General features: G+C 46.3%; 1 protein-coding gene across 1 annotated transcript in view; it reads left to right on the top strand.

Moving 5' to 3' along the window:
* SERINC5 (serine incorporator 5) overlaps positions 1 to 13,455 on the top strand; it is a 330,849-nt gene that overhangs the window by 235,666 nt on the left and 81,728 nt on the right. Inside the window, exons 5-6 of the mRNA XM_069627400.1 lie at positions 5,295 to 5,388; positions 7,370 to 7,581. Coding sequence (XP_069483501.1) covers positions 5,295 to 5,388; positions 7,370 to 7,581 — 306 coding nt within the window. The remainder of the gene's footprint in view (positions 1 to 5,294; positions 5,389 to 7,369; positions 7,582 to 13,455) is intronic.

A 13,455-nucleotide genomic window follows, 5' to 3' on the forward strand; every position in this document is an offset into this window, starting at 1 on the left:
AGCTACATCCCTAACTGTATCTGGTTACCCAGAGTTAACATCTGAGCAAATGTCACTTGAGGCTGGCCAATCTACAGCAGCACTATTGTAAGTTTGAATTGTTGATGTTTTACTAAATTATGGTACCACACACGTCTTGCTTGGTAGTTTTTAATCGGGAAACGTCTTTACTTCTCGTTTCCCTTGAATTGGGAACTTTTTTTTGGTGGTGGTGGTACTCCACCTTGCAGCTGTACCTTCTGTTTAGCAAGCATTTCATTCTCCCATCCTAGTTGTGTTGCTGGACGATTATAGAGCGGTGGAGTAGGGGCAGTGATGTCTTATTGGAATGCAACTCGAAGGCTTAAATCTCCTTCTTTCTTGACTTTAGTATATGCAGTGCATGCTAGCCAATGTTTCCACTGTTCTGCGCTGCGTGCGCCAACACCTGCCCCCCCCGCGTGCTGTTGCACCAAGTTGGCGACTACATGCAAATTTGCGGTCATATAACTGCCAGGGATGTTACTTCCTGTATTTGCCCCCCCCCCCCCCCCCGGAAATTCATAAATCGGCTCCCCTGGTATTAGGACTACGGGTAGTGCTATTACTGTGACTACTGATTGCCTAGTAATACCACTAGTGGTGCTCGTACCAGTACTGGTACTTATACGGTTGTTAGTAAAAATACTATAAATGATCGTTCTATTACTGCAACAGGAAGTAAATATACTACTACTGGTAATGGTGCTAGTACTACCACTGCATTAAGTGGGATTAGAAATCGAGGGGGGGCTCTCCTGAGGGGTGTGGCCTAACTTAGACCACGCCCCTTAAGGAGAGCGCCCCCCCCTAGCCTAGGGTTGGGGGGGTGCTGGTAATAGAAGTACACAGCTGGCATGCACTGGCATTATTACCTTTGATGCACCCAGCCCCCCCCCCTTTTAAACAAAAGAAGCGGCTGGGCTTACCAAAGGTGCGATACCAGTGTGCCCCCGCTCACACACAGCAGGCGGTCCTTTCATACAAGGAGCTGGTGGTGCAACGCTTTAGCCACCGGCTCCTTGAATGAAAGGTCACCCTGCTGCTGATGTCTCTGTACCCAGAAAGAGGGGGGCGGTCTGAACTGCCCAGCCCTCCTTTTGTTTTCGAGACAAGTCATCGTGCAGCATGAAGCCGCTAATGACCGTTTAAGGAGAGCTGGGCAGTCCAGACCTCCCCCTCTTTCCGAGTACAGAGACCTCAAGCAGCCTGTGCAGCCCAATCGCTGCACAGTTGCACAGGCTGCTTGCAGATATCGGTACTTCCCAAGTGCTGATACCTGCAGGCAGCCCGTGTAACTGCAGCTTCGGCTACACATGCTGCCTGACTGAGGTGTCGGCGTGGCTGGAGCTAGTCGGGGCGGGCCCCGGCAATGCCCCAGTTCGGGAGTCCTTTTTGGAGACCGCCAGCTAGCCCCAGCCCACTTAAAGCCCTGAGTACTACTGATTGCAGTAGCGCCACTCCTTGTTCTACTATTATTTGTCTAATAGGCGAGCAAACGCAACCTTTTACTTCCCCCTTTGCTGCAATGATGAATACAGACTGCACTCCCCCCATCCCCCTATTTTGATGTCGCTGCCCTTTTATGGATTTGAAAGTATGCAGCAGACAAAATGCACAACCACCGCCAGAAAGGTTCTTACAAAATGTTGAACATATGATGGAATGGAGCGTTTCTCTCTGCAAACGATGCAACAGATAAAAAAATTACATTTAGGAAGAAGAAACGCTATGCCTGTAAGCCTGCTTTAGGTTACTCCAGCTCCACAATGTTTCATCTCCGTTTTCTGCTACTCACTAACATTCTGTCCGCCGCACTCTGAGATGACATTGTCCTTGCTAATCTGTCTTCCAAAATGAGCGCCCACATTGACCCAAAGCCCCAGAAGGATAGTGTGCATTATGTCCTGCCAACAGTCCAGTCCCTGCAATGGAGAAGGCAAAACTGGTTCTGGAGACAGTCTTTTGAGTCCTTCATTGAATGAAGAGGCCGTGCCTTCAAACTAGAGGTCTTTTTCCATAGTCACACTGGCGTCTGCCTCGTGTGCGGTAGCAGGAATCTCCCCAGCGACGTAGGAGACGCATAAAACCGAAGGGGGGCTGGGGGGAAGGCTCATTGGACAGGGGTCTGGACGTCCATAAAAGTAAGTACTGCCACCGGGCCGGGTTCATGGAAGCTGACAAACTTATGAAAAACCTGTAAGTTCGTTCTACGGTCCAGGAGTTTTTAACTCATGGTTCTGGTGAGTGGCGACCTTTCAATCTATAAGGGTGCTACTGCTTTCTGGGCCCGAGGAGCCATGGGTCGTTTGCCACCCCAAAAGTGCCATTTTGAGACTCGGGGACTTCCCCCTCCCCCCTTCCCTAGGTGCGGCTTGGGCTAGGGGGCAAAGCTCCCACCCCCAGGCTAGCTGGGCTGTTTAGTGTTACTCCCTGGGCGGCGCCGCCCTGCACCTCAGACCAACTAAGCACTTTTCTAAGCAAGCCAGCATTGGTAACCTAAAACAGTGCGCGAAAGAACACATCCGAGAAAAATGCCTGTTGCCCACTCGACCGATCTACGGATGAAGGTAGAGGTGGAGCATGTGGAAATAGAGGTGAACTGCCAAGCCGGGAAAGCAGTTTTACGTTCTCATATGTAGAGTTCTTCTTTTTTTCTTTTCTTTTTCCTTTTTCTTTAGTTTAGTTTATTATTTGTAGGGCGTGCCAGGCCCTGGAGCATCAGGGCGCACAAGACAAGAATATGCTCAGCTTTGTTACAGGTACAATTACATAAACATAATACATTCTGCCATAAATAAAATATCTTTATTATGGGGCACGTGTACAACGTTTGCAGCAACGCCATAGAAAACTACAGGGGCTTTTTTCAGCTGATCAGCTATAGGGGATTTAGAAAGTGCTCTGATCTGTGTGTAAAGCAAGCAAGGTGCACCTTGCAAATAGAAGACGCATGCCTTTACACATTTGTGTACAAGTTATTCATAGTGGCAATTTCACACCGTCGCACGAATGTCTCGCTGTCAAAGTGAACATCTTAAAATGAAGCTGTTTGCAATGCTGACCAATGCATTTAACACATTTCCAAATAAATACTGAATGTTCCCAGCATTACCAAAAAAAAAAAAAAAATTCATAAAGAAAAAAATAAACAACGCGATTGGATTGTACTGAATCGCACCTCTCACCCCCTTGGAGTACTATCAAAAAGTTTGTCCCGTTCTCCTGTTTGGAAAAAACGTTCTGGGTGAAAGGTTCAATGGCAGAGCGGCAAGAACAAGGTTAATCTGATCCCCACACAGAACTATACTATCCACCATTTCCAGAGTGTGTGCGGAAAGTTACCCTTGCACTATGCCTGGGCCATGGCATCGGGGCACTATTTTCAAGGAACATAGTAGGTTCACATTAATCGGTTGGGTGGAGGATGCCTAGGTAAAATAACTTAATGTTTGCCGAGTGAGGACCCCTCCAGCTGCAATTGTTAAAAAAAAAGAAATGGCATATTTCAATGAAAAAAACAATACACCCCATCAGACATGATTCATTTCATACCAGGGAACTTAATGTTGGAAGCAGGAAGAGCCAATTAATAGCGCACCCTCCCCTCCCGGGCGGTTGCAGAGGTCACAGGGGCTGGTGTGCGGTAGTAGCAGTCATGTGAAACACATTGGGTGTGTTTCTGGCCACAGCATGTCCGTTTTTTCCAAACTGGCTGCCATGCATTTCCCACAGAAAGGCACAAGCCCTTGCTGGATTCTTGGGTAAATTGTTCTTGTAGGTTTGTTAATTGGAGAAAGGAGCTTGCCCTTTTTTACACAAATTGCTGCGAATGCGGCATGATGCCTCGTAACGCGAGCGCCGACGTGCATATTGGTGTGTAATGAATATTCCCGGATTCACTGACCTTGTGGCTCTCTTCTAGCTCAATAAGACCGTCTTTTCAAGCAGCGAGCACTGGCAGAGAATGTTGCTGTTGCTTGAGTGCCGATCTGACTGAGCATGCGCTGCTGCCTCATTGACACAGGGTTTGAAATGGAGGGGAGTTTAGAGCTATTGAGCTCCTGCTTCTAGCCTAGTAGAGCCTGGTTAGCTTGAAACCTACAGCTACGAGGAGCTACTTTGAGCTCCTAGGGCCAACTGATGCCTTCCAAACATGAAAATGTGGCATTAACTTTGAGTAGTTGAGAATGTAAATAAAGAAGAATTGGAACACTTTTAATATACATTTAAGCACAATGGTTCATACAAAAGTGACACAAAGTTAAAGGAGCATCTCTGGTAGCTCCTGGTTCCTCTGCGGTAGATCCTGCCTACTGGGTGATGCCCGACAGCTGGTTTTCGCTCCTGCTCATCGAATCTCAATTTCGAACCCTGCGACACATCAGTCCACTCTGCTCAGCAGCAGCAGACTCGGCACTGACTGGACCACCGGGCTGCGCTGCAGTGCAGTGTGCATCATGTGTGATGCGAGCAAGGGGAGCACAGAGGGCACTTGCCGTGCGGTTCGTTCCCCGAGCGATACCCCGAGTCAAATGCACGTGCAGAAAATAATTATGTGCGCGGTGCACCAGTCAGCCAACCACAGTGTGACTGATTGTGATGAGAGAGCCACCCATCAGGGCTGGACAGACTGTATGAGCAAACATCCATGCCAGTGTCATCCAGGCTGGCCTGGATATTCGCTCATACAGTCCAGGCCTGATTTTACTGAACACAGCCCTGCTGCTTCAGTACCACTTGGAAAACTAAAAAACCTGCTTTCCCTCGCCTCAGATTGTGGGGGGGGGATATATGGCATTAGATCTCCCCCTGCTTAAAATGTTCAGGCGTGGAGGATTTGTGCCCCCCCTCACCCTCCCTACGCCTTTGAATCTCCCTCATCTTGGATTGGGGTGAAAGTTTGAGAAAGTGACGCAAAATGCTTCTCTACAGCCATCGGTAGAGTTGCATAATGTGACATTTGCCTAGAGTAGTGCACTTGTAGCTGTAGAACTTACTAGCCCTGAAGCCAAAATGGTTGGCCAAAGCAAAACATCTATAGAAGTTTTTAATGTGGGAAATGTTCTTGTGCCTTTTTTTTTATTTGAATGACCACACAGCAACTAGTAAGAACTATGTACTATCTCCATGTAGTTCACTTCTTTGAATGTTGTTTATACCACCACGGCAGCATGTTTATTGTCTGAAATGATGCGTAAGTGGAATGCCATCTGGAAAAACAAAATGGTTGCTATTGCGTGAACTAACATGTGTCCTTTGTTTATTTTTTTCAGCGTGGCGTTATGTGGGCGTGACTGGAGGGTTCATTTTCTTGGTCATTCAGCTTATGCTGCTGGTGGAATTTGCTCACAAATGGAATAAAAACTGGTACACTCCTTTCCAATATTAGTTTGCTAATAATGTTTGTAAAGTCTAATATGTTGTGCCATCATATTGCCATCATATGTCCCCGGAGGATAGCTCAGCTGCAATGCGCTCGCCTTGGAAACGACACGAAGCAACACAGGTTCGATCCCCGGGTCCGTGCTTAGAAACCTCTGGGTATCAAGCGCGTTTATAAATACGCAACTAAGTCATATTCCTGTAACAGCGTCTCGATGCCCCCGGGCTTTGTGAGCGCTTTAAAAATGCAAATTAAAAAAAAATTGGATTACGGCATTCAACTACCTGCCCAAACGGGTCGTTTTTCGAATAAAGGAATTGCAGAAGGTTAATGACCACCCTCTGAATTACTAAAGTTCCAACACTCGAATACCCAGCGTGGTCATTGTACACAATCTTTTTAAAATATTGTCCATTGTCCTTCTAATCGCGTAGACGTTTTCTAAAAAAAAAAAACTTGGTGAAGTTTATCTGCTCTGGTTGTTTACTTTCTCATGGACGTGGTTTATTCTAATGATCGTGTAGGTAAGGCGGCGCTGGGGTGCCAAGGGGATTCCTTGCACCTCTGGCCGTGCAAGAATGTCTTTGTTGTATCTCCTTCTGAAGCCTACAGTCTGCGCCACTACGAATCCTAGAATTTGGATGTTGCTCTTGCAGGCTGGTCCTGACGAAGGATAGTGGCCTATCCAAAATGCATTGGCCACAATCATCTGTTTTGCTCTGTTTTTTGTATTTTTGTTCTTCACCAATGTACGTAATAACAACTGAAACTGATGGTGGTCCTGTGACTTTGAAATGATTTCGAACAATTGATGTACTACTCCCCCAAGCGCAGACCTTCTGTGAGCACACTGCTTTGTACCTAATGTGCGAAAATCCTCGTTATTCCCCTGATGGTGTATTACCAAGTCTCTGGGGTTGACGGCAAGCCTCAGCCACCCTCTGGGATGCACACCTGGTAGCGACCAGACCTCCCCAGTCCCTTGTGGCTCACTTACCTCACAAATAAGGATGGGGAGTTCAGATAACTCCCCATAGAATATTCAAAATCCATGAAGTTCATTTAGTGGGAACCTACAGAGACCAAGGCTTTTTACCAGGCTCTCAAAATTTCTGCAACAGCATGCAGAATTCTTAAGTATTAGAAACTGTTGTCTTCAGTCAGTGAAGTAATACAAGGAGCTGTGTAGATCTACTAGCTAAGGAAAATACGCAGGGCACGTTTGGGGCATATTGGCTTGGGAGACATGGGTCATCCCAAGGACAGATGCATTAAGTTACGTCCCCTCTAAGGCCCTGGATTCAAAGTCACTAGGGGGAGGGAAAAGATCTGTGAATTTTGAGGGGGAAAAGTATAAATGGCCAGGGTTTCCCTGCAAGCCACCGTTTGGGGCTTTTGTCCCATCAGCGATGATTGGTTGTGGTGCTGGGGGCTTTGTATGAGGCATGTGGTTGGGGCTGACGTATATGGGTAGGGATTGGCAGGGGGTATTAGCCGGTTGGCGTATGAATGTGCCATTGGTGTGAATGGCAACACACAGGTGACAGCAGTCGATATGATACAAACGTTGGAGTAGAAGGTGATGTTGAAGGGCAGTGTGTTGTCGATGGGGAATGGGATGTGGCAAGAAAGAGGCTGGATAACTGAAGTTGCTTGCCTTGGAATTTCCTGCTCCTATGCAGACCTGAAGATGAGCAAAAAATCCAAGTACCTTAAAACGTGAACAATGTTTTTAAAGAAAGTGAAATAAGAAATGGTACTATTGCAAGCTTGCCCTTCTGCTGCACTGTTACCGGTGGCAGAGAATTCCTCTGCTGGTTAATCTGTGTCTGCTCTGGGAAACCTCGTATTGTGCAAAGGCTACCCTAACTACTACAGATGTTTTCAATGACTCCAACATTTCGTCACCCATTCAGTATGCTGCCTCTGGTCTCTCTAAAAATGTCTAATCTAATTCTCAAACAGGACTGCTGGCACGGCACATAACAAGCTGTGGTACGGAGCGCTGGCCTTCGTCACCCTGTCCTTGTACTCCGTTGCTGTGGGGGCTCTCATCATGATGGCTGTCCTCTACACGCACCCTGATGGCTGCTTGCTGAACAAAGTCTTCCTTGGGGTCAACGGAGGCCTTTGCCTTTTTGTGTCTATGGTGGCCATCTCTCCGTGTGTTCAAAAGCGTAAGTAGAGAATAAGCTATATCTGCTCAAATAGATTTGTTGGGAATCGTTCTCTTTTCTGTTGTTTTGCTCTTTTCATTGTTTTCTTTTACGTTGTATCAATGTGTAACTCCTTCCTTTTTATCATTTACAATAATACTATCATTTAAATATTCCATTTGTATATTTATTTTAAATAAAACCACACCAAACATGTGCCAAAATGGTAATCTTTGATGATTTGTTCAGCACTTGTAAATGTATGTGCCAAAAGCCAGGACATGTTCTCAACCTTTGCTGAGACTCAGTTTTATGTAGATGTTTCTGATGGAGGGATGTGAGGAGACATTTTGGACATAGGTGACAGAGACTACATCTTCCAAGTTCCTCCTTGTTCATTGCCCCCAGATTCACACCGGCACTGGAATTGCAATGCCTGAAAGAAAGGCACATGGTCAAGTCCTCTAGAAGTGAGACGGAAATGTTGATTTGTGTTGCCATGGAACAAATGTCGGGAGCCAGGTTCTTTGAACTTGGGACATTTATTCAGCCATTACATGCTGCTCCACGACCAGGTGACCATCCTCCGGCAGCCTCCATTCACACGGCCCACAGCAGCCACCACCTGGAACATCATTTGAGTGGCATTCTCTCTTTGATCTGAGCATGACGCAGTAGCGCATAAACCAATATGAAAAGAAAAAAGGAGGGGAGTACATATAGCTTTATACAAGGGAGACATTATGGCAACTGACCATGCGGGCAAGACCACCACATTTCCCTCCCATATGCTAATGGAACTTTGAGAGCCTTTAACTGCTTTCATCGTTTTCATTTCCCCCTCTAACGTGTTTGAGCACTGCTGTCTGATCCTTGTTCCAATCCATACCATCCACTAATAACTCATAGAATTTTGGCAAACATTTTCGATGTGACGGGGGTAGTCTCACCTTAACTACACCAACAGGCACTCTGTCCTCTTTCACACAGTTCTTTGTCTCAATTCTTATTTTGTCATTTTCAGCATTCATCGGTTTTCTCTTTCACAAAGCTTCGGGTACCAAACGGGCCTGTCTGAGTTTGGCTTGCAAGGACTGAGCAATTCAAATGGAGAATTGTATGTGGTGAAATGGGGAGCAACCTAATATTGGTACACCCTTCCCATTCAGGCACAGTCCGTGCCTGAGCTGCACGCTATTATGATTACACCCTTTAAGGTGTTATTTGGTTTAGAGTGAACTTGGTTTTTTCTTCACCCAGGCAGCAAAGGTTAGTATCGTGCTATAACGACCCTCCTGGGCCTTGTTTGTGTCTATTTTGAAAATATTCTGTGCCCGCAAACTGTCCAGCTCCCTCCCAACCTTCTCCTTCCCATCCGCACCGTCGCCCCCTCCTCCCCTGATAGCCAGATCACTAGTCATAACTGACCTTCACAGGGCAGCCCTCTGCCCGTGCAGCCCCTGTGGCTAAGGGCCCCAAGCAAAGGGCGGCTCCACCAGAGGCGGCTCCAGGTTGTGTCTGCAGGTGTCAGCAGGGGAAGCAAGTGGCCAGCCATCAACCAGCAGCGATGAACAAGGTCAGAGTGGCCAGGGTGGGGGGAGTAGTGCAATCACTCTACTCTGGAAGCCCTGCCACATAGCAAACCTGCATACACTGGGATAGTACTTGGATTCTTCGCATGTTCCTTTCTAGGATAGTACTGGGATTCTTCGCATGTTCCTTTCTAGGATAGTACTGGGATTATTAGTTTATGCCACATAGGATAGTACTGTGACTATTACCTTGTGCCTTATAGGATAGTACTGTGATAATTAGACTGCGCCGCACCCTTAGAGATTAGCAAATATTGACCTGAATCACATCTAGAAAGCACCACAATGGAATAGTACTGTGATTATTGCCTTGTGCCTTTCTAGGATAGTACTATGAATCTTAGCCTGTGTCTTCCTAGGACAGTACCATAATTACTAGCTTGTACCTCTCTAGGATCGTACTCCGTTCATTGTACATCTCTAGTGTAGTACTGTGCTTATTAAACTGTGCCGCACCCTTAGAGATGGGCACATATTGACTTGAATCACATCTAGAAAGCACCACAATAAAATAGTATTGTGATGACCTGTGTGTGCCTTTCTAGGATAGTACCAGTATTATTAGCTTGTGCCTCCCTGGGATGGTACTGTGATTATTGGCCTCTGCAGCACCCGTACAGATTTGTGCATATTGATTTGAATCATATCTAGAAAACACCACCATAAGAACAGTACTGGGATTACTAGTCTCTGTCTCTCGAGGATAGCACAGTGATATCACCCTGTCCCGCACTGGGATAGTACCGTGACTATTAGCCTGCACTACACTGGGCTAGCTCTGTGAATATTGGCCTGCGTCGCACCATTAGGGAATTGTTAAGAAGGCCTTTAAACCACATCTAGAAAGTGCCGTATTGGGATAGCACTGTAAATATTAGTCCTGCCGCACTGAGATGGTACTGTGATCATTGGCCCTGACATTCTGAGATGGTGCTGTGGACAGTACCCTGCGTCACACACCAGAGATTTGTTTGTTTAAGTCTCATCCAGGGAGAGCCACATTAGGGACATCCACTGAAATACTCTTATCCATATAACCCGACTAGACCACCCCCAACAGAGCCCAAGCTTATATCGGACAATCCCCCGCACCCAGTCCAACTCCACCAGACAGCTGGACCAAAAGCACAAAAGACTGACTCTGCAACAACGAACAGAACCTAAAAACCAACCAGAAAAACGCGTGCAACTATACGATCATAACAAAACAAGCCAGCCAATAAAGCACTGCACGAGGGCTACCAACCCAGCAACCTCAACCCCAAGGAAACACAAACCAAACACATTACCAAGAACGCAAACGCCAAATATCCCAAAATGCAGCGAAAATGAATTGGACCAAAGGAAAGACAGAGCAGAAAGAACAAACCCAACTGAGCACCACCAAAGACTCACAACTACAGAACACACTCCCACTGACGAGAACGATAACAGAACCAGCGCTGAGGGAAGAGAGAAATCCCTATAACTAACACCATACCTCGTAAATAACCACTCACCGGAACAAACCGACCCAATGTACAAATCACGAACGACCAACACCCAAACACTACCACGCAGAAGTCGAACGGACAAAGCGAGAGGTAACAAACATAATCAATACCCTAACCACTTACATCACCAAAACAAGAGGACCCTCCACTCAAAATGTAGAAGAGGAACCTGATGAAAACAAAAACCCAAACTGAGCCTAGAAGAGCGTTTCGACGACATAGACCTAACTGTACCAACACCTCCAACTAGAGATCGACTTGGAAGGAAACTTAAACACCAGTCAGAAAACGCTGACAATAAAGCACAAACCAAACTATACCTTAAAAATCCACTGCAACTTAATAAATGCAAGATCCATGTCAAAACGCTGAACAGAGATCTTCGCCTTTCTCTGCGACAATGGTATCAACATCCTATTCATCTCAGAAACATGGCTGGACTAAAACTACAAAATCACACTACAAAGCTTCCTCCCCACCAACTTCAAATGCCTTCAGTTAAACAGAAAAAATAAGAAAGGAGGAGGCCTCGCAAAAGCATTCAAAGATCACCTGAAAGTAAAAACCGACAAATCTCTAAACATCATGAACTGTGAATCCATGGTCCTACACCTATCGGCGAATCCAAAAACAAACATTAAATTCATACTGGTTTACAGACCACCGACATACGATGCAACCTTCGTTGACAACTTCATAGAAGCCACCACCAACATAGCCATCCAACACGAGCATCTGATAATCCTGGGGGACTTCAACATGTGGTTAGAAGAAAAACACCAACTCTCAAAACTCACTAATTGGGCAGCCAACAACTATGAAACTACAACAGCTGGTCAAAGGGGCAACACACTCGGCAGGACACACCCTTGACGCAATCTTCGCCAAGAAAAAACTTATCACCACTGCACCACCGATACAAATACTTTGAGCGACCATCTCTTCATTCTATTCGTGATCACACTACCAACCAAAGTCAGTATACAGCCCCTCAAATTCTCAACCACCACAAAAAGAAACTGGAAAACCGTCAAAGCAAGCAACCTGATAGAACAACTGGAGATGACCAAACCCTCAACAGCAGAACTGGAGTAGGCAGACCTAGATGGGAAAATGGAGCTACTCCACAAATCGATTGCTGATACAATCGAAAACATCTCCTGGGAAACACCATTTACCACCTCAAGAAAAAGAGCAATGGCAAATGGTTCACCCCAGTACTACGCGTTAGGCAGAATTGCCTGCAGTACCCTCTGGGACCACCACATACAATTAGGACTACAGGTGTAAGCAAAAACCAACCTTTGGTATCAGTCTGTACTACACAGTTTGTGGTTGCGAGCTGAGCAGCCAGGCTTATCTCAAGAGGGAATTTGAGCAGTACAAGAGGTTACACAGAGGTCTTGCAATCACAGTTGTTCAAGTAGACGCACTCAAGGTTTCTTGGTAAAATACTTATTAATTTATTACACAATCATTTAGAAAACATTCACTAGAAGGAGGCAACTTAATATTATACACACACATACTTCAATACTAAACCAATAAGTTCCTGAACAAATTAGGCTCCCCTGAAATAGGAGCAAAAAGGCATTTCAGTTACTTTTAATGGGAGTAAAAAGGCACAAGTTAACAGAATAGATCACAAATACTTTCTTAGGCGGTGCAAATAGTTTTAGTTCGCTAGAGGACTCGATTCAGTTCAATAGGCCTAGGCCAAAGTCAATGGACTAGTGTCTTGGCTAGGAAAGAGCAGTTCTTGAAGTACACAGTAAAGTCTTTACCAAAGTTCTCAGAAGTAGTTTGTACGAAAAAGAATCATATGATGGGTCACAAGCTGATTAAGCCTGCAAGTTGGGAAAGTTCCACAAACTTTCACCGCGTGGCGTTCTCTCAATCGGGTTGGCACAGTACCTTAGTATGATGCAAAGGATGCAGCTGAAGACGTTGGTTCCTGGCAGCTCCTGTAGAGCTCACTGTTCCTGAGCCTCAGTCGTGGGGCAAGAGAGAGGACGTCGGAGGACTCCTGCACTACACGGGATCGTCGGAAAGCGCTAACAAAATGGAGTCACTTCAGTTCCAGTAGCTGTAATTCAAGCACACAAGCTGGTGTCCTTCCCCCTGGTTAATCCTAACCAGCTCCGAGAATGGTATCCAGGTGGCTTACGAGTTGATTGGTCCCACCAACTCAAAGGAAGAAGTCGTCCTTGAATGGGCTTCTCTGTCGAGATGAACTTGGCAATTCGGACCTGCAGCAGGTATTCACCGGGCAAACCAACGGTCCAGGAGTTACAGCATCCGCCCTCTTCCAGCTCGTTTTCGGTTCTTTTGTTCCAGTGGTCGACTCTGCTTTCCAGTCCAGGAGACTCGCCTTTTAAACTGTTTTCTCCCATTCATTCCAGCCTAGCTGCCACTCACCCAGCAGGGTGACTGTCCTTGCTGGACAGTTAGCCAGCCAATCACGCCAGAGTGCATTTGGGTTTCCTAGGAGACTACGCACAGGGAGTTTTAGGCACCTCCCTCCCTGCCCACCCCAGACACTCAGATGCCAGAGGCGGTCTTTAGTCCTGAAGCCCGCCAAAGGCATGGAAACAAAGGGACCAAACCTGGTTTGGCGCGCAGAGACAAACCCTACAAGGACCTTTCCAAAAAGAAATGGTGAAAAAAGAAGACCGGGACCTGTTTAAACAAAGGGGCTTAAGGCGCCATCTTGCAAAACATGGCTCCTGCGATTTTCAGCTATCGGTGTTAGCGGTCGGGAAAAATCATGGTAGTTCAATGTAAAACCACTGCCACCAGCCATTTCGATA

The sequence above is a fragment of the Ambystoma mexicanum genome, chromosome 6p (assembly GCF_040938575.1).
Source record: "Ambystoma mexicanum isolate Mex_15411 chromosome 6p, UKY_AmexF1_1, whole genome shotgun sequence".
NCBI classification, from domain to species: Eukaryota; Metazoa; Chordata; class Amphibia; order Caudata; family Ambystomatidae; genus Ambystoma; species Ambystoma mexicanum.